The sequence below is a fragment of the Parasteatoda tepidariorum genome, chromosome 11 (assembly GCF_982258835.1).
Source record: "Parasteatoda tepidariorum strain Cologne lab strain chromosome 11, Ptep-v5.0, whole genome shotgun sequence".
NCBI lineage: Eukaryota > Metazoa > Arthropoda > Arachnida > Araneae > Theridiidae > Parasteatoda > Parasteatoda tepidariorum.
Window position 1 is genome coordinate 3,672,583 of NC_141765.1, and position 21,485 is coordinate 3,694,067.

General features: G+C 25.8%; 1 protein-coding gene across 4 annotated transcripts in view; it reads right to left on the bottom strand.

Annotated features, from left to right (window-relative positions):
- LOC107442720 (A-kinase anchor protein 7) overlaps nt 1–21,485 on the bottom strand; it is a 76,002-nt gene that overhangs the window by 20,186 nt on the left and 34,331 nt on the right. Inside the window, exon 7 of one of the 4 annotated variants that reach the window (XM_043048030.3) lies at nt 13,741–13,981. The exons of the other annotated variants lie outside the window; for them this stretch is intronic. Coding sequence (XP_042903964.1) covers nt 13,980–13,981 — 2 coding nt within the window. The 3' untranslated portion in view covers nt 13,741–13,979. Of the gene's footprint in view, nt 1–13,740; nt 13,982–21,485 lie in introns of those variants that run through there. 4 annotated transcript variants of the gene reach the window in all.

A 21,485-nucleotide genomic window follows, 5' to 3' on the forward strand; every position in this document is an offset into this window, starting at 1 on the left:
TGGACGTCCCTATGTGACACAAAATAATTTTTAATGTCTGTTAAACAATTTAAATATTATTTTAATGATTTTTGTAGTTTTAACTAGTTAAATGTTTATAGTAGTTTTTCAGTTAATATTTAAAAAAAATTTTTTTTTTAAATAAAATAAATGACTAGTAAACTTAGTCCATCAAAAATGAAGTCTCCCTCGATGGACAATTAATATAGTTCAGTAAATATGCAATAGAGGGCAGCATATGTGAAATCCCTAAAAGACAGCCGGTGGGAAAGGTAACCATTCTATTTTCTAGTGTTAACTATCAGTTCTTTTTGGTGTCATTTTCGATTGTTGTGTTCAACTGAGGTTTGGTAAAGTTCTCAATGTATACTCCGTGGTCATCATAAAGAAGGTAAGAGAAAATTACTTTATATTTGATGTATAAATTTCAGATTGCAAAAATAGTATACTTAATAAAAAGAACTGAGCCATTTTTGTAACTTTAAAATCAAAAATCAGTAAAATTCAAGAACTAGTTTTTGTCTCCTCCGTGGACATAACAAGTCCACAGAGGAGATGACACAGTCAATGGAAGAGACAATGTGTTAGATAATCATAATACATTTTTATTAATTAAAAATCTCTTTTCTTTTAATTGATTTTTTTTTTTAAATGGAACAAATGTGTTTATTTGTTTGTATTTTTTAAAGAAAATCAATTAAGTTTAACTTTTTCTAATCGGAGAAGTAAATATTGGCAATTTTTCTAAATAATTTCTGTGATGTTTAGAAGTTTTTTTCTCTACAAATTTTAGGAAAAAATGGCAAAACCAAAATGTAAAAAAAGAAAGCAGTCAAATGCTAAAATCCAAAAGAGAAGGGAACAGAAAAAACTTAGCATGAGACAAGCTAGACAGAAATTAAAAGAAAATCCTATATTGTTTAAAGAAAGTGAAAAAAGAGAGAGAGAGCATTACCACCAAAGAAAAGCCTGTGGAAAAATTAAAAGTGTTCAAGAAATGAATGAATGTGAAAAGAGAAAAATAAGAAAAGTTTGGAAAGAAAAAGCAAGGAAATATCGTAAACAAAGAAAACGTTTGGAAGAACCTGAAGGATAAATCATAGATACAACTCCGAGCTCATCTTCGCTATTGAATAAGAGTAACATTGTGAAAGAAAATAATTCTGGAATTTTAAGAGAAAAAAGATTAGTATGAAAAAATCATTATAAATTAAAAAAGAAGATAGAAGAATTAGAAGAGAAAAACAAAAAAACTAAATACTAGACTTGAAAGATATAAAAAAAATAAGCAGATTTCAAGCACCTGCTTAAGTGGCCAAAGTGATCAATGTAAGCATTACCATTTGGGACTAATTCTACGAGATAAAATGCCAACAAATTCTTTTTTAATGATGCATATTCTGAAAATGACAAGGAAATTTTAGAGAGTGAAGAAGAATTAATCAACAAGTTGAAAAAACCCCAAACCAACGATTATGTTAAAGTAGAGTTTATAGGGGAAAAAAAAAACATAAAATACTACATAGTGTTTAATTGTATCAGGTGAGCATACCATCAAATTTATGGGAAGATCAGCAGGAAAAAACAAGTTTGTGTTTCTTGCCGAAGATGATATTTCTGTTGTTGACGTTGATGACATTGTTCATATTCTCAAACAACCTGTTTTGGACCTTAGATGTCATTACAGTTTTGAAATGAAAGAAATTCAGCTTTTTAAAAAATTATGTTAGTAATCTTTATATTTTCTAACATTTATTAAGAAAAATACCTTTTTTTTTGTTTGGAAAACATAAATTACTTTCATGTAGAGTCTGAATTTTCATTTCAAGAGTCATTACATTTCAATTTATTAATGTTCAGTAAGAGTTACTTAAAAAATTGTACACCTAGTTTAAAAATGCATTTTTCCTTTCATAACAGCATGATTAATCGGAGGTAGCTCTATCCGAAATATTTTATTATTTACTTATTAATGTTCAACTCGTATCAATTGTACCCAAGAATTAATGAATTAGTCTTCATTGACAATTTATATTCTATAACATAAAATGTCTTCCTCCGTTGACTATTACATCTCCTCCGTGGACAAGACAGAATTTAGAACATTTTAAATCTTGTAAAAAATAAAATAGAAAACTTGACCATTATTATAAGGACATATAACAAAAATAAATAAAGGCATTTATGTAATTTTTAACATTTTTTTAATTACTTTAATTTAAGAAAATTTTTTAGTCTATTTATACCTTTTCAGTGAGAATGACCCATATATATATACCCATGCAGCATAAGGGGCAAATAAACGTTAAAAATACGTTCGTACGTTATAAGGTTTCGGGCTTGCGTTAAAATTACATTAATTTCACGTGATGATTTTTACCATTTCCTCATTTGTTAAAACGATTTTAACGTGATGGTATTTTAACGTTATAAATTTTCCCTTTAAATATTTCGTTAAAAATACGTTATTTTAACGTGTACATTTTACCCATTTTTGGACCGTTTTTTAAAAACGTTTTATTAACGAAAAAGTGACGTTTTGTTGCATAGTTATATTTACGTTAATTTTTTGGGATTATAAACGTAAATTTAGTAGTAAAAATTTTTCTAAATAAAAGATGTGAGTGCCGAAGAAGGATATTATTTTACGTCTCTCTTAAATTTGAATAAACTGAACAGTGTAGATTTTTATTACAATTTATATTCTACTTTTAATTACTTATAATTATTTTGTTTTTTAAACTGGAGATAAATATTTGTTTGTTGATAATATTGAGTCTGATCATTGTCAGTAACTGACAAGGAAACTATGAGTCTTAATTCTTATGAAACTAAACTAAGATGAAATTAAAGAAGTTCCAAAATACTGAATAAAGTAAAAATTTGTTACAACTTGACATGTAACGAACAAAGTAACGCAGAAACACATGATTTAAATCTAAATTATCAGAATACTAAATAAAAAGTAAAAATTTGTAACAACTTGACATGCAACGAACATAATAACGTAAAAACACATGATTTAAATTATCTTTGTCAGGTACAAGAGTCGTGGTGTAGTGGTTAGAGCGTTCGCCGCAAAGGTACATTGTCTTAGGTTCGGTCCTACTCTGGAGTGGAATGTTAATTTGCGGAACTTGCAATTTTTTTATTCAAAGATAATAAATTAAAAAACTATTTTTTTTAATTATGTAAAAATTAATTATAATAATTACTAAGAAATTTGTCTACATGTTCTTACTGCAATGAAAGAAACATTTACTTTATTTTAAAATCATGATTTAAATGTTTTTTTTCTTGCAAAAACTTCACAAATAGTAAAAATAAAATTCAAGTATTTTGAAAAATGTATCAATCTTGCTACTTTAATGTTGTATATATATTCATTACTGAAAGAGAAAAAAAGCATACGTATCAAAAGACAAATTAAAAGGAATTCTCACAATTAGTTTTCGTAATAAACTTTAGTGTAGGAAGTTTTTAAATATTTCTTGTTATTAAAAAACGTTTTTACACACAAAAAAATTTATTAAATTTTGTTTTGAATCTTGAATTTTATAATCTAGAAATTGTTTCATAATAAAATCTTATATGAATCGAAAATTATACATAATAAAAAATACGTACTAAAAATACGTTATTTTAATGTGCACTTTTTACCCATTTTTTTTACCGTTTTTTAAAGTCGTTATTTTAACGAAAAATTTACGTTTTGTTGCATAGTTATATTTACGTAAATTTTTTGGGATTATAAACGTAAATTTAATGGTACAAATGTTTCAAACAAAATGGGTGAACCTGTGAGAGCCCAAGAAAGAGAATCTTTTACGTTTCTCTTGAATTTGAATAAACTGAACATTGTAGATTTTTATTTCAATTTATATTTAATTTTTAAATACTTATAGTTATTTTTGTTTCATTAAATTGGTTATAAATATTTGTTTGTTGATAATATTGAGTCGGCTCATTATCAGTAACTGACAAGGGAAATATGAATTTTAGTTCTTTAAAAATTTGCTACAACTTGACACGCAACGAACATAACAATGTAGAAACACATTACTTAAATTTAAGTTATCTCTGTCTAGAACAAGAGTCGTGGTGTAGTGGTTAAAGCGTTCGCCTCAAGGGTACGACGTCCTAGGTTAGATCCTATCTAGAGTGGGATGATAATATATGAATACTTGTAATTATTTTTATTCAAAGATCATAAATTAAAAAAATTTTTTTTTTGTTATTATGTAAAAATTGATTCATTATTTTTTTTATATTGCAATTATTGCTCACCATACGAGTTTATAAAAAATAATTTTAATATTATAATAATTTTTTTTTCTACTTCAATCAACATGAAATAGAAACGATTATTTTTGGTTCATTTTGTTAACATTTATTTATTAATTTTTTACCTTCAATTATCGCTTACCGTTTATAAGTTTCTTCAAAATAATTACTAAGAAATGTGTCTACTTTTAAATTCCATGCTCTTACTGCATGAAAGAGACATTTACTTTATTTTAAAATACTGATTTATTTTTTTTTCCTTCCAAAAACTTCATAAATTGTAAAAATAGAATTAAAGTATTTTGAAAAATTTATCAATCTTGATTCTTTAATGTATATAATATTTATCACTGAAAAAAAAACATACGTATTAAAAGACGGGTAAAAAGATAATTCTCATAATTAGTTTTCGTAATAAAATTTAGTGTGGGAAGTTTTAAAATATTTGTTATTAAAAGACGTTTTTACACACAACAACATTTTTACAAATTTATTAAATTTTGCTTTGAATCTTGAATTTTATAATCTAGAAATTGTTTAATTATAAAATAATAATTGCAGTAAGTAAATTATTTATGAAAATCATATATAGTAAAAAATAATATAAATTTATAAAATATAAAATAGCATAAAATATAAATAATAATTGTAAGTTTTGTTTTATTGTCAGGATTTTTTTTTTTTAATAGGAGCAAGTCATGATAATTCTTTATTTCTTTGCAAAATATTATTTATGAGTGAGTTTTTGTGTATGTGAAATTGAAGTACTTTTAAAAGTAGTTTGAGCGTTAGTTCGGTTTCTTTTTCCGAACTGTCAGTTTTAGGCTTTCTTGCATTGAATAGCATGTTTTTTTTTTCCCATATAGGTCAATAATGTTACATAACAGGGAATTTACCTAGGGACACAATGCTTGGAGGGTTTTAAATAGTTAATGAAGCTAAATAAATTGTTTTTAATTATTTAGATCACATAAGTAAAAAAGAAAAAGATTTAAGTTAGGGAAAGCGAAAGTTCCTCAAAAATTGTAGTTAAGACCTAAATTTTGCAATGCTATTACATAGACCCTAAAAAAACAAACCCACCTTTAAAAAAAAAAAGCGAGGAATTAAATATTTGTCTTTTCATATTTTGACATTAGTGCGACAAATTTTTTTCTATGTTTTTTTGACCAAGATATTTTCATTTAAGCTTAGTTCCGGGTTAATAGGGGTTTTAAGGGCCATTCTAGTCCTTGACGGGGGCGGTGCTCGATCCTCGACACCGCCGAGTACATGCGATATATGTGCTATTAAAATCTGTGGAATCGAGAGGCCCGTGGTCAGTCGCATTGCTGTACCAAATGTACAGGGATCTGGAGAAAATTTCCTACCCCATCAGATTTAGGTCTAAATGGATGATAAGCCTAACGTACAGCTCTAGTGTGACGTAACTAAAACTCCTACCTTCATTAATTCATTGACACATTATCTGTTTACACTGTGTTATCTGGGAATACAATTTCCACAAAATCTCTTTAATATATACATACATTGCTTTTAAAATGAAGACAAATATCAGCAAGCGAAAACACGGATTCATAAAAATCTACCTTTTTTTAAATCTAAAGCACTGAAGAGGGAAACGGATCCTTCAACGAATATGGATCCTTCCAGCTAAAATTAAATATAAAATTTTTAATATATTATATGAAAATAACTTGATCCACGTGGAATGTTAACAACTCGACGCCCTTTTTTACCCTTTTTGTTATAATCAAGTTTTCAAATCCATTATATTACCTCTTTTTTATTTTTTCAAATGAAATCGTAATTTAAAATGTGCTTTTTATTTAAATGTGTATTTTCTTATGTAATAAATATTTTATGAATTTTTTTCATCACCAACTAAAAAATAAAAATGATACTTAAATCATGAGACCATGCCTTTATGCATGCCAATTAATGTATGTAAAATCTTCACCCACGCAGACAAGAAAAACGAAAAATAAACACGAAATTTGAGAAATAACATGTAATCATGATATAATAATTAAAATTAACCAGAGATAAATAAATGTACATGTTGATCCCATTTTATGTTAATCGATAAAACTTTTACATTGGTGGATGCAGTTAGATTAAATCTTTTTGATTTGATGGAAGACCTAACGTAGAATGTATTCTACAATATCTTTCTTACTCTCATTTTGGGATTAAATGGAAATCCTACAATTTATGGTTCATTGATCAGCCTATATGATGCACAAAAAAAATCAATGCACATTTTTAGTTTTACAGTTTTAAAATATAACATAGTTAATGTCTCATTTAGTTAAATTACTATAGTATGATCCTCTAATTTCTACCGATCAAATCTTTGATTGGAAATGAGGTTACTGGTTAGGTGTAAAGTTTTAAAATAAATAATCATGTATTTTAAATAATCTTGTATGTCTTCCGAAGCAGTGATCTTGATTTATAATATTTATTCATGTTTTCCTTTTAATAATAAATTATTGTTATAATAATTTTACATTTCCAGAGCATATTGTTAAATTGCAATTTTTATGAATTGCATAAAACAGCATGCTGTTTTATGCAATTCATAAATGCATAAAAATTATAAAAAGCATTAAAACTGGGTTTTTTTATGTACAAGCTACAAATAATATTATACTAGTTAAAATAAAATACTATTTATGAAAATAAAATACTATTATATGAAAATAAAATACTATTATATGAATGAAAATAACACAACATAACAATATAATTCCATTTTTCTTTAAGTCACGAGATAAAATAGTAATAATTTTTTAAAAAAGGCTTGACAGTTTTATTTAACTTTTTTAAAAATATTATATGAAAGTTATTCTACAATGTAGCATTTTATTCCAGGTTCAATTAGATTAATAATAAGAAAAATCAAAAATAGATGAGAAAAAATTGATTCACAATATAGGTTCAAAAGTAATGTTCCACATTGCTTTCAGTTATTTGAGTTTTCGTTTTAGAAGTGGATTAAACGATACTGAGTTTCAACTTTTCACAACTTCAACACAAGGATTGCTACCCCTACACTAGACGACGCTAGTTAGCTTTTATTTATAATCTGTTGCACACGTGTTTGCAGATTGTGTACTTACATACGCCGAATTCAATGGTAAGTTCTTTTATTCCTTACTTTAATTATTACTATTTAGCATGTTAATTCATTATAATACTTCACTATCAAAGAAAGTAAATGATTATTGTAGTTAATTCTGCTTGAAATAAACACAAATATTATAAGCCTATCATTTGCGAAGTTTAACAAACTATGACAAAACGTAACGATTTTGGAAAAGAGCAAGAGAATTTGTTGATTCTCATTTACTGAGCATAAAATGTAAAGAGATGAAATACAGACCCTTATATACGATTGTTATGCAGTTGAGATATTTTTAATAAAATCATGAATATTTTAAAAGTATTCGGATGGCACCTAAGCTTAATGAAGGAATATTAATCTGAAATAAGTTAAACTAGTTGCGATCTTATGTAAAGAAAATTTCCGTTTTAAAGCTTTAATTATTAAATTAATGCTGCATTATTTTATTCACCTGGCAAATTTTGTTGCTATAATAAATAACAATTAACAAAAAGTAACAATTATAAGCATTATTCTGAAGATAATACTTAAATATATCATGGTTGACTTTACACGTCAAAATATGAGTAGAGGGGATATTTTCCTTCTGTGATGTGTTGCACCTACTATTGTGGATTTCAAACTTGCATACATTTAAAAAAGAAAACCTGTAGAGGTTTTCCAGGGGGTAGTGGCTACAAGATATACCCTTTGAGTTTCTTCCCATGTTTTTTTTTCAGTGTGATGATAGCCACTGGAAGTTACCAGGCAGGGCCGGATTAAGACCTCTTGAGGCCCTAAGCACTGAAAATATTTTGGTGCCCTCCCCCCTCTAACAATAAAAAATATATCTAGTACTAAGTCACGTGTTAATTCAAAATATAAAATCAAATTTTTTTTTGTAAAAAAAAATATTTATTCAAATTAAATCAATTTTTTTTAAAAATATTATAATCAATTGAAAACTTTTCAATTAATATTAAACAAATAACTTATGTTTGTGGGTATGTGCAAAAAAGCAAACACTTTGAATAACTTATGATCGAAAGTATGAACTTTTATTTACTAAGACTCAAAATACTTTAAATTAGAAAAACAGACACGTACTTTTTCTAAAAAAAGCATACCTTTTTTTTCAATTGATTCGAATTCTTGACTCTCGAAATTAATGATCATATCTCGAGAATTTTTCAAACGAACTAAAAAATTTTAGCACACCATAATAAAAAAATTCATTTACCTAAAAATAGTTCCTTGTCAAAAATAATTTGTAAGAAGTATTAATCATTTTATATATTAAGAGAATAGTCGAAAGAACTTTAAATTGAAAATTTAAAAAATGTCATTTTAAATGACAAAATTTAATCTGTACTAAATCAATCAAATAAACCTTTCAATTTTAAAAAAGTTATATATTTAACATTTAATTTCTCAAGAACCTTTCGACAGATTTTGTTCAAATTTTGTATTTTACTATTTAAACTAATATTCTTTAAAATTATGCAACAATTTGTATATTTTTGAATTCAAAATTATTCCGACTATTAATAATAAATAATTTTAAAAAAATATTTTTGACAGGGAATTATTTTTAGGTTAATGAATTTTATTATTAAGTGCAAAAATTTTTCAATTCGTTTCAAAAGTTCTCGAGACATGGCGAAATGCATGAAAACTGCAATTAAATAAAGGAGCCCAAACTTTCAACTTAAAAAAACTTTTGGGATCTTAATTTCCATATTGTGAATACCATCCATATTTTGAGAGACAAATATCCAAATTCAACAACATATACATATATGTAGGTAGAGGAAGCACGTTTGCCCGATTTCATTACTTAAAATATCTTCTGCACCAACTAATTTGCATATTTTAAGTTTGGCCCTCAAACCAATTAGATTGAGATCTAGTAAGTTAAAATCCGATCATTAAATCAAGAGTTATTCAGTTTTTTTTTTTTTAACTTTTTTTATTTTACGCACTGTATATAATAACACACAACTTTTAGAAATAATAATGCTTTTCACTATTCCTTTTTCCTTATTAAATCTAATATATTAATAATGATAGGAAGAGAAATGAAGGGAAAAAATAGTGATGAGTAATTTTATAAATGCAACAATTATCTTAAATGATCCCATAAAATCTGGATAAAAAATCAGATATGAACTTATTTCATAATAACAACTCACTCTAGATTGCATCTGTGGAAAACAGAACTAATTATCTAATAGAATTATTACTATTTTGTTTAATATTTTGGACATTCTCGTAGTTAGTTGACCTGTCAAAGTCAAAGGTACAGAAGAGCTGAAGAGCAATAAATAACTATCAATTAAATCTTAATTTGACTAGTAAAAAAATGACCTTTTAGAAAAAATGATAGAAATCACTTAAAACTACTGCATTAAACCTGTACTTAAAACTCTCATAAGTGATAGCAGTAACTTTGGTCTGAAAAAGCTGTCACAGTAAATAAAAACTCTGTCCTCAATAAGTAAATAAATGCATAAACAAAATACTTTAAATAGCTATAAATTCAATGATCAGATTTTCATTTACAAATTCGGAACATTCGTGTTTTTATAATACAAAACAAAAACATAAGTATAGCAACAATGAATATAATATAAAAACTAAACTTAAATAATAATCAGTAGAAAATAACAAACAATCATTCTTAATTTATTCACTTTTTTTGTGTTACGATATTTTTTATTCCTGTATGCATACGCGAACATAATACAACATTAGTTTTATAGAAAATAATTTTAGGTTTGGAAAAATATAATCCTTAGAAACATAAACAGAAGTATTGTATGTAATTTTATTAAACCAACATTTATCTTAAACCTACTAAAATCTATTTTGCCTACTAAAATTTTATGTACTAAATATTTTACATATTCTTTACAACATTTAAAGACAAATTCGTAAAATAAATCGAAGTAAAATTTGTGCATTGTTACCTAAAATTTTTATTTTAAATCGAATAACTATTTTAATTATAACGTCATAGAATGAAATTTATTTCGATAAGATCAATCATTTAAAAAATTTAATTACTTCTTAAAACTTATAATACGGCATCACCCCCTCTTAAAAAATACGTCACTTTGTATTTTTAACAAAAACTTGAAATTTGTTTTTATTACTTTTGAGTATTATTGTGTAATAGAATGCTTAAAATGTTAAAAAAAAATTATATAATTTTTAATAATTGTAATTTTATTTTTACATTTAAGTTTAATAAATTTTTTATTATTAAAATATAATAATTCTTTAGGAAAATTAAACTCTTCATTTATATTGATTTAGACACAATCAATATTGATCGATAAATAATAATCATTGATAAAATTATTTGAAGGGGCTAGCTACTACCTGAGGCAACATCAGCTTTACACTATTACAGCATGCTTTCAAAAGCAATAATTTAGAATAATGTTTTAGTAGAATAAACTTTTTCTGTGCATTCATGTAGGATTCAGAGCACTCGCGTTCTGTGCATTCACGTATACACGGGGGGGGGGGGTGTAAATACGAGAAATTAGTTACTGATTGTAGCATAAATAATGTTATTGGTTAAAAATTATGTCAATCAAGAAACTTTTCTTTTCCTAGACCTCCCACTTTCTTCAATCTTATAAGTCACCATTTATTTGTATCTCTACCCCCCCCCCCTCGAAAGAAAGACAATTTGAATTTTCTGAGATATGCACCCTTTTTTCTTTTGAAAAAAAAAGAAAAAAGAAGGGAGAATGAGTCCCCTATAGGATGCTTAAAGATATCTGAGATGAAAGGATGTTCCCTGTCTGTAGCAAATCATTTGGTTACACTTGTCTTGCTCTTAAAGTGCTTCTTCTCAGAAAATGTAGCTCTGTATTCTAGGCAGGGATTCTAGGTGACAATCACGGTGGTCCTTTTCAGGAATCTTCGAATTCATGGAATCGAATGCTGGCAATATACAGCTTTTGTTGTTTTACGTCGGGATTGTTTGTTATAGGTAGAAAGCAAGATCAGGTTAAATTGAACCACGTTTCCCAGAAGTCTGTTACTTGTAATAAAATAACAGGGAACAACAATATTTTTCCCACTCGTTTATGCAGAATGACCAATTTTTATTTTAAGAAAAAGTTAAATGGATAATGGAAATACCGTAACTAATTATTTATTTATTTCAATCTGATTTACACACGAGAATTACGACATTAATTTGAGCTGTCTTATCTACTTACCTACTATTGTCTTATAAAGTATAAAAACTATTAGTTGTTGCATTTTTAAAAAAGTTGAGTAGTGGCAGTTGTGATTCATGGCAGTTTCTTTTAACTTTACCTTTTTAAAGAACCAAGGGTTAAACACACTTGATTGGTGTAAATTTTACAAGAGTCTATAGCAGATGGTTCTTCAGCCAAAATGTCGTGGAAGTATCATCTTAACAAGCTTTTGCAAGAGAAAATCTCACATGGACAAAATAGTTTTTTGACTATTTATTTTGCAACATGATATCTTTAAAAAAAAAACATCCAGTTGAACATTTACTGGAAATTTTTTTTCTTATTTTTGAAACAGTTTTTGAAATTTATCAGTTAAAACGATATGGAAAATAATTGCAGTACTTTTCAATATTAAATTATCTTTGGAATTATTCTTATTCAAGCTTTTATTTCAATTTACATTGCTGTTTAAAACTTTTTTATTTTTTTATAGTCACTGTATTCTAAAAATATGCCTTAGGCAGGGGTCTGTCTACGCCGAATTTAATACCGTTTAGCAGTACCTTCACAAATTCAACTTAAGGAAAAACAGTAGTTTCACAAAATACTTTTTCTTATAATTTTATTTTTGTATTCCTTAAGAAACAATAAATCCATGTTTTTGCGTTGTTTTTTTAATATAGTTTTTAATTTTTTACAAATTATGTCTAAATTTTCACAAAATAGGTATCTCTCAGAAAAACCTAGACAGACCCCTGCTAGGTGAAAAAATTCAATTGAAATTTTTATTGCTAAATTTTTCTTTTAAACAATTTTTGTCTTGGTTTTTATCTAGCTTTTTATATTTCTGAAAAATTTTGTTTTTATTAACTGTATGACACAGTAATTAAGAATGTTTCTATTGACTTTATTCTTATCTGGAAAATATGATAATTGGAAAGCTGAGACGTAAAGCTTTAAAATTTTATTTTGAGAATTGAAATAGATTTTTTTGTTTTACATTTGTATATAATCTTTTGTTTTTTTTAGTGTTTTTAAGATAACACAGCATTTTAATAATATATTTCTAATAGATTATATTTTAGTTAATGCTGCTTTATGGATACTGCTTTGCAGAAAATATTATTCTTAGCATAGAAGTTTTGTTGTAACAATTATAATAATTTTTTTTTCTCTTTCTGTTTTACTTTATAACTTTAGTTTTTTTTACAAGTATTTCTTGTTTAATTTTTTGTTTTCTCCTTAGCCCATTCCACTAATATAGATATGCATGGAGTAATTTCCAATTATAAATAAACTTATGTATTCATAAAAAATATTTATTAATGAATTTTTTTTTAAAAAAAATATTGCTATAAAAATATATTCTGCATTTCACCATTTTTTTTAGCTAACATTCTGTCAAACCATTACTCCTTACCTCTCCAGTTCTGAATAATAAATGTGCCTGTATAAACAAAGCAGGTTTGAATAATTTCTATGTTTTTAATCGTATTAACTGAATGAATTTTCTTTTTCATAATCTATTGATGTACTTCTGAGGAAGATCTTTGGAAAAGATCTAGCTTTGAGAAAGAAGCTCCATCAAGTCTCATTTAAAGGTACCTGAATTAGGTATGTCTAAAGAAATAACTGTATTTGAATTGTTTCCTTTTTTCTTGTACTTAAAAATAGGCTAAAAAAAATTCATGAAATTATAAACATGAAGAAATCAACTGTTAAAAATTATTTCAGATTACTTTTGTTGATATTAAAAACAGTAATTAAAAATTGTTTACATAGGCTGCCCATGCTTCAATAACAACAAATAAAAGTACTCAAAAACTTGTCTCTGAAAATGAATTATCATATATTGTAAATATATTTTCCATTGCAAATATATACTGTAGAATCCTAATTATTTGATGCACAATCATCAGCATTTGCACTATTCAACTAGTCTATAATAAAAGTTTCTGGTGTAAGTTTCATCGTTAGTATCAAGTAGAATGGTAAACTGTTACAGTTTTTACCTCCACTATTTTTGCTGTTCCAATGTTTAATCTCACTGGCACTTAAAAAATATGTGTCTTATCTGCATTAAATTAGTCTTTTTATTCATAGTTCTCGATAAGTTCAAACAAATTCTGAAACTTCTATTTTGCTTTTATGAATTCTTCAGCGATCATACAGATTGATGAATCACTCAAAGGCTGAGGTAACTCAAACCAAACATTTGGCAAACATTCAAATGAATTACAAAATGAATAAACAACATCAATTGGAAATTCTTGGGGAATTAAGATTTATACAAATTGCTCAGTATTTCAAACCTCCGTGGCAGAATCACAGCGTCACGGCGACATTGTTGCAGAATTTTACAGAGTTCCTGCAGAAAGATTTTTCTCTTGAAAAGAAGAAAATATTACTTTTCTTTTTTACAGAAATATTTGAACATGCAATATTTGAATCATGCATTTGGATAATAAGTTTTTGGCACGCTCAATTTTCACCGATAGTATCCTAAATCGACATAATGTTTCGATAGTATTTTCGGCAGTTATTGATATTGATTTTCATTTGGTTTTTAACCATCTTGAGATATTTAAACAATATGGAAAACTCGAATTGTGCATTTGAGTATCTATTTTTTAAGGCTATCTATTTTTTTTTTAAAATTCTATTGAATTTTTGGAAGTTGTAGATGTTGATTTTTCCTTAGTTTTTAAATCCGATATTTTTTATACCATATTATTTATTACAACCTAATTTCAAAGTGTAACACGCTATTGAGGAGTCCAATTTACGTGATTACATCATATATTTTTTTTGGGGGGGGGGGGAATTACTACTACGGATTTCATGATATTCAATATTTTTTTATTGTGATGATTATTTACAAAATGCGAAGAAGCAAATAAAGTGTGTGTTTTCCCACCAACAAAATGTGAGAATATCACCCATAATATTAAAAAAAAAATTTCATGTTAAAATAAGAAAATCATTATTATTATTTTTTTGTTAACACAGCGTGTTTGCCATTTTAAATTAGTAACATATGTGTTTGTTTGTATTAAAAGTATTTTGCAATTAGATATTAGTGCTGGAGAGTTTAGTCACAGATAGCTCAAAAACATTCTGCCACAAGATTTCAAATTATCCTTGTTTTAATTAAAAAAAGCCAATTGTATATATGTTTATATTTATTTTTTTGTGTACATCTGCAGTTTTCTACAATTCCGCATATTAGAAATTGAACTTTCAATATTGTTAACGTTAATCAATGATTTTATATCTATGACTACACCTATAATATTTTCTATTTATATAATATATCTGTCTATGATATTATCACTTTATTTTTATAAAGTTTTTTTTTTCAATAACTTCTGCACTATATTATTATGCTTACATTCAATGAAAAATTTTTTGATTTCGTACTGTTTGAAAATATCTTTTATTTAAATATCTTATTTTTCCAAGTGAATGTTTTTGTGTTTATTATTTCGTGTTAAAGTATTAATGATTAAAATGTTTTAAGACACGATTCAATGTGTATATCAAGGTTGCAAAAAATGCTTACTTTTTTCTAAAAGAGTTAGTCTGACTAGTTTTCATTAATTTATTATATTTTCTTGCATTTTACTATATACATTTAGCATACTTATGTTCCAACTTTTTTTTATAACAAAAACTATTAAGTAAAATTTACGTTAAATGTCTAATATTGCAGAAAACTTATATATCTTGTAAGTTAAGTAGTTCATGCAATGGAAATTATCACTACTACAAACTATATGAATAACAGTTTGACAAAAAAATATATATTTGTTTTCACATCTTTAAATAAGTTAAAAAAATTTTGATAAATCTGCTCTATACTTGTTCAAAATAATTTTTTTTTTTTTTTTTTTGCAAGGGTGTGGAAAGTTGGTAATTTTGTTTTGCTCATATATATATATGCAGCATTAAAAATAATTTCTAATTAGTTCCAAGAATAAAATTATGATTTTTTAAAACAATTTTAAGTTTAAAGCTGTTCCTCCGAATTGTTTCTATAGTCCAAAATTGTTATACTACATTACTCAAAACATTCTGTCATGTTGCAACAATTAACTAACACCTTTCATTTAATCACATTTTTCGAAGAAATATTTATTAAAATATTTCTCCAAAAACTGTGTTTTGTGTGTGAAGTTTTTTTTTGTTGAAATTTTTTCATCCAGTCCTTTTAAAATGGTTTAAACAAATTAAGTATTTACTGCCCCCAAGCAACCTGATAGTAACACACTAGGGTCAAGGAACACAAAACCTATTTTTCCCACACTGGAAGTTAATACTAAGAATTCCATTGTGGAAATGAATTTCTAAATCTCCAAACAGCTTTCTACTGTATTTGGGAGTAAAGTGTTACATTTTAGCAGTGATTTTCCAGAAATTAAAGAATTTTCAAATTAACCATTTTTTGTTTAAAAAAGCTTTAACAGAGGCAATTGTAAAATGTATTTCTTCACTTGAACTAAATAATATATAGTTTAGCAAATTACTGAATTTGTTAAAATTACTCCTTTTGTATATTAAAGATACTGTTAGTGTTAAAAGGCATAGTATTTTTACTGTTTCAATAAATGAGAAATTAAAAATTACGTAACTGAAACTAATTGAATTGTGTTTCTGAACTACAAAGTTCTTGCAAAATATTCTGAAGAGGAATGCAGCTAAGGAGCAAGAAAAAATGAGAGAGGAAAATAAAATTCTGATGATAGGTAAATAAACAGCAAGTATGGGGCAGCTTTTAGGAGAACTTCACCTGACAACAGGCACATGTTGTGGCAAGTACTGCGGTTATGAGAAAAAGTCATTTCAAATAGGGGTGTTTTGTTAATAGTTTTGTTTTGATTTTAGGTCAGCGTGGGTAAACCAATTGACACCTTTATTCCTCCATTGTTCCCCCATTAGAAATGTGCTATCACTTGTTACCATAGCAGCCGACAGCTCCGGACTAAAAGTCTGGAGGAGTTCTCCTCAAAGCCACACGAAAAATAATTGTATGTTTTGTTTATAACTTACTGTTGGCTTCAATGTAAGATTTAGCTAGGATGAAAAGAAATTTATGAAATATTCGAATTCAGATTTGTGCTGTATATGTATGTAATTTTGTCATGTAATATGTGACCAAAATTTGTAAAATAGATTTTCTTATATCTAAATATTTGGATGTACTCAATCAATATATACTTAGTAGAAATTCCCTGAAAAAAATAAACAGTTTAAATATTTTTTTTAAAATTTTTTATTTAACTCTGTATTTTATCTAGTCAGTATAGCTTCGTTTTAGAAATCTACTGTTGGTTGTAACAATTTAATATTATTGCCCGGTATATTTTTTTTCATATGCTAAAAATAGTTATTTGTTTTCCAGGAACATTGCAGTGAAGAGGTGATACTAACAGTTGGGTGGAAGAAGTCATGAATACATGTTTCAGATCTGTGGTGATGTGTTATAATTGTAAATCTATATATTGTAAATATATTGTATGATAGTTGTAAAATAAATAAAACTTAATAAATCTTATTTGATTTAATGTTTTTTCTGTATTTAAAATTATTAAGTTAATTGCTCTTCTGGATTAAAAATTGTAATTTTACGAACATACGACTTAGAAAAATTGTAATTTTTGTAAGTAAACAAATCAAATGGTAAATTTGGGTAATATATATATATATATTTTTACTTTGTGTGTGTGTTAAAGTAAATTTTAGTAAAATTTTTCAAGCTAAAAACTAAAAAATACGCATTTTTTAAAAAAAATAATGAACCCAAAAGCATTCTAGAAGAGTAGATAATTTCAAGAAAGCAATTGGAAACATGGACTTAAGGAGAGCAGTAGACTTCTTAATTATTAATTTGAACTAAAAAAAAAAAATGTTTTTTCCATAGGGGTTTGGAAAATCATGTAAGTATTGAGTAATATTTTCTTCTACCAATTCTTTATATTACAAACTTTTCGGCACCAAAAATTAAAAAAATTCCTGAGAGACATGAAACTTTGTAAATAAACCAGTATGTTGCTGTGAAGAGGTAGAAAGATTTGCACTCCATATTCGTTGAGTAATAAATTGAATTGTAAAAATTTACAAAAAGTGTGAAATTAAAAACAAAAGGCTTTTTCTAGGATTCTTAAAAAAAAAAGCATGAATATCGGCTATTTTCCGTTGTTTTAGTCTGAAAAGAATTAGAAGTTTTTTTTAAGTAAAAAGTAAATGCTATCTTTTTTAGTGTAATTAGTGCAGCGTAAACATTAAAATACGTATTAGTATCTTTCCCTCTTAGTTAAAAAAAAATAAAAAATAAAAAAAAAAACTTAAAATATGTTATTGTTAACAATTTGGTTAAAATTATGTTAAAGTGAAATTAATTTAGTTAAATTTACGCGAAACATTTATTAAGTCACATAACTCAAAATAAGCGTTAAAAATACTGACAATAATACGTAAATTGCATGGATAAAATACGTTTGTATTTTGGTTAAAATAACGTAAAATGTACGTTATTTTAATAAAAATAAGCGTTAAAAACACGTAAATATTCATGGTGAAAAAAACGAATTTATAGAACCAAAAATAAACGTAAATAGTTTGTTGAAAAAAAATACGTAAAAAAATAAACCTGCTTGGTTAAAAAAACGTGAAAAATTGGTTACGAAATTCACCTTAGTCAAAATAAAGGCAAAAAGCGGTCATTTTTACGTTAAAAACAACCCAAATATTAATGTTTTTTTTTTTTAACTAATTCGAGACTACCACTTGAAACGGAAATAAAATGTTTTGAAAAAACGTTTTTTTGCTCTAAACCTTGTGGCATTTTAACGTAATTAATACTTATATATATATATATATATATATATATATATATATATATATATATATATATATATACATATATATATATATATATACATATATATATATATACATATATATATATATATATATATATATATATATATATATATATATATATATATATATATATATATATATATATATATATATATATATATTCATATATATATATAACATAATAAATAAATAGGAAAAAACATGAAGAAAATTAAGAAAAACAATAAGTTTCATTTATTGATGGATAAGCTGCAAGTAAATAGAACTCATAAAATAAGTTTAAAATGAAGATAAAACAAAGGAAAATTACAGATTAATGAAAAGTGGGGGGAAGAAAATTAATAATAAAAATAACAAAAACTGGGGGGGGGGGGAATCCGAAAAAAAAGGATATAATTCCTTTAAAAAATCCAGAAAATTAAATATATAATCTTTTCATCTGCCCACACGATTATATCCGCAAAAAAGAGTGCTTCCTTATATTGTATCAATATAGCCAAAGCAAAATATATCAACATAATAGTGTGAGGAGCACTCAAAAAATTTTTTTTTCAAAAATTACAAAAAATAAAATAGAATACAATAAGTAAAAAATAACACGTAAAAATAGAAAATAAAATATAAAGAAAACACAGAATAATTTTGTAACATGATTGCCAGATTGCAAGATATGAAAACAAAAGCGCATATTGAGATAGAGGCGTAACTAGAAGAGTTTTGTTTTAAAGTGCGTTCTTACTGCATTACTGAAGTGCGTTTGATTTGTTAGTTACCAAGGATGGGCCCGAAAATGGATGTCCTCAAGGTAATATTATACTGAATAATTTAAAGTTGACTATTCGGGCAAATGGATTTTAGAAAATAAATATTTATTTAAGAAAAAAAATATAGAAAATAGAAAAGAGAAAGAAACATGGATTGCCTGTTTTGCACTAAATTTTAGAAATGGATTTGCACATGGAAAAATTATATAAATTAACAAAGAAATCTTTTTAATAAATAATTTTAGCCACGAATTTGCCCGAAATAGATTTGCACATGGAAAAATTGTATAAATTAACAAAGAAAAATTTTTTTTAGTAAATAATTTTAGTCACAGATTTGCCCAAAATGAATTTGCTCATGGAAAAATTTTATAAATTAATAAAGAAATTATTTAGTAAATAATTTTAGCCATGGATTTGCCCGAAATGGATTTGCACATGGAAAAATTATATAAATTAACAAAGGAGTTTTTTAGTAAAGGAACTTTTTAGTAAATAATCATGTTACGAAAATATTTTAAATCATTGTTGAAAAATTTCCCGCTCATGTAAGTTCATTTGATTTCGCTACTCGCTTTATAGATTATGTTTTATTCTGTGTTTTCTTTATATTTTATTTCCTATTTTTGATACAATATTAGAAAGCACTCTTTTTTGCGGATATAATTGTGTGGGTTGACGAAAAGATTATATATTTTATTTTCCAGATTTTTTAAAAGAATTCTGTCCTTTTCTTCGGATTCCCCCCCCCCCCCTGAGGTTTTGTTATTTTCATTATTAAATTTCTTTTCCCCCTTTTTTTATTCATCTGTAATTTTCCTTTGTTTTATCTTCATTTTGAACTTATTTTATGAGATCTATTAACTTGCAGCTTATGCACAATAAGTGAAACTTATTGTTTTTCTTAATTTTCTTCGTATTTTTTTGTATTTATTTATTATGTTATGTATTAGTGATTATATTTAATGCAGCTTTAGTGCTTAATATTATCTACGATGAACTTTCTTTCGTTTTCCTTCTGTTTTCGTCTTGATTTCTTTTTTCCAATTTCATGTCTTTAGGACGTTGCTCTATGAGCCAATTTTTATGGATATAAACAATTATAACAATTTACCGCCTGGTAAAAAATATTTCTTTATAACGATAGCTTCAAATCTTTTTGTAAAATTAAAAATTTCATTTATATCTTAACCTGTTGTTTCTGTAATATGAAATAAGTTGGACAAACCAGTAACTCACTTAATATTCGAATTAATCAACACCGTTCAGATATAAGCAGTAATAAAACTATCAATAACCTGGAATTGAATCATTTTAGAGTACATAAATAACAGTGTCAAAATTAATATTCTAGATATTGTAGAAGATTTAGATTTAAGACTACAAAAAGAAAACTACTACATGCTTTTATACAAAACAATTTTGCCATATGGGCTAAACGATACCTTCCAACATACACAGATTAACTTTAATAACTCCTCAACTTATTCACTTTTTCATATTAAAGATAAGGGTAAAAATCGAGGTAAACGGGGATCAAGTAGTAATAGAAACTCTCTTAATAGTGACAAATTAAATATAAATTTTCTTTCTAATATGGAAAAAGATTTTAATAAACATTATAATATTAAAACAATTAAAGATTTTGTTTTCTCCCTTAAGAATTATGATGTATATAAGCTCTACGATCTTATTATTAACTTTTCTTTTATTAATTTACATTTCAAAATTCTTTGCTTCGATTTTATAAAAGCCAAAATGAGTAAAATTTCGCCAACTAAACAGAAAAATTTAGATAATTTATATTTCGTTATTAACTTTCAAAATCCTATTTTCGATAAGATCAAATTCCATAATATTTTTGAAAATTTTAAAACTTTATTTCCATTAAAAGATTTTAACATAATTAAAAGCTTTAAATATAATAAATCTCTCGGTAGAACTATATTTAATTATGATATAAGCAAAAATTTAGGGCGGATTAATATATTCGATTTTGAATGTCACTGTGAGGAAGAGAAATATTTTGATTTTGTTGATAAACATCATAAACATATTATTACTGGTGATTTAAATATTATAGAAAACTTAGAACTTAGGAATTTGATGATAAAAGGCACAAAATTTAGACCCATTTACCATATATCAATCAATAAAATTCTAAAATACTTACTTTAAAAACTTTGTTTTCAATAATAAGGATAATTTAAATAACAATAACAATTC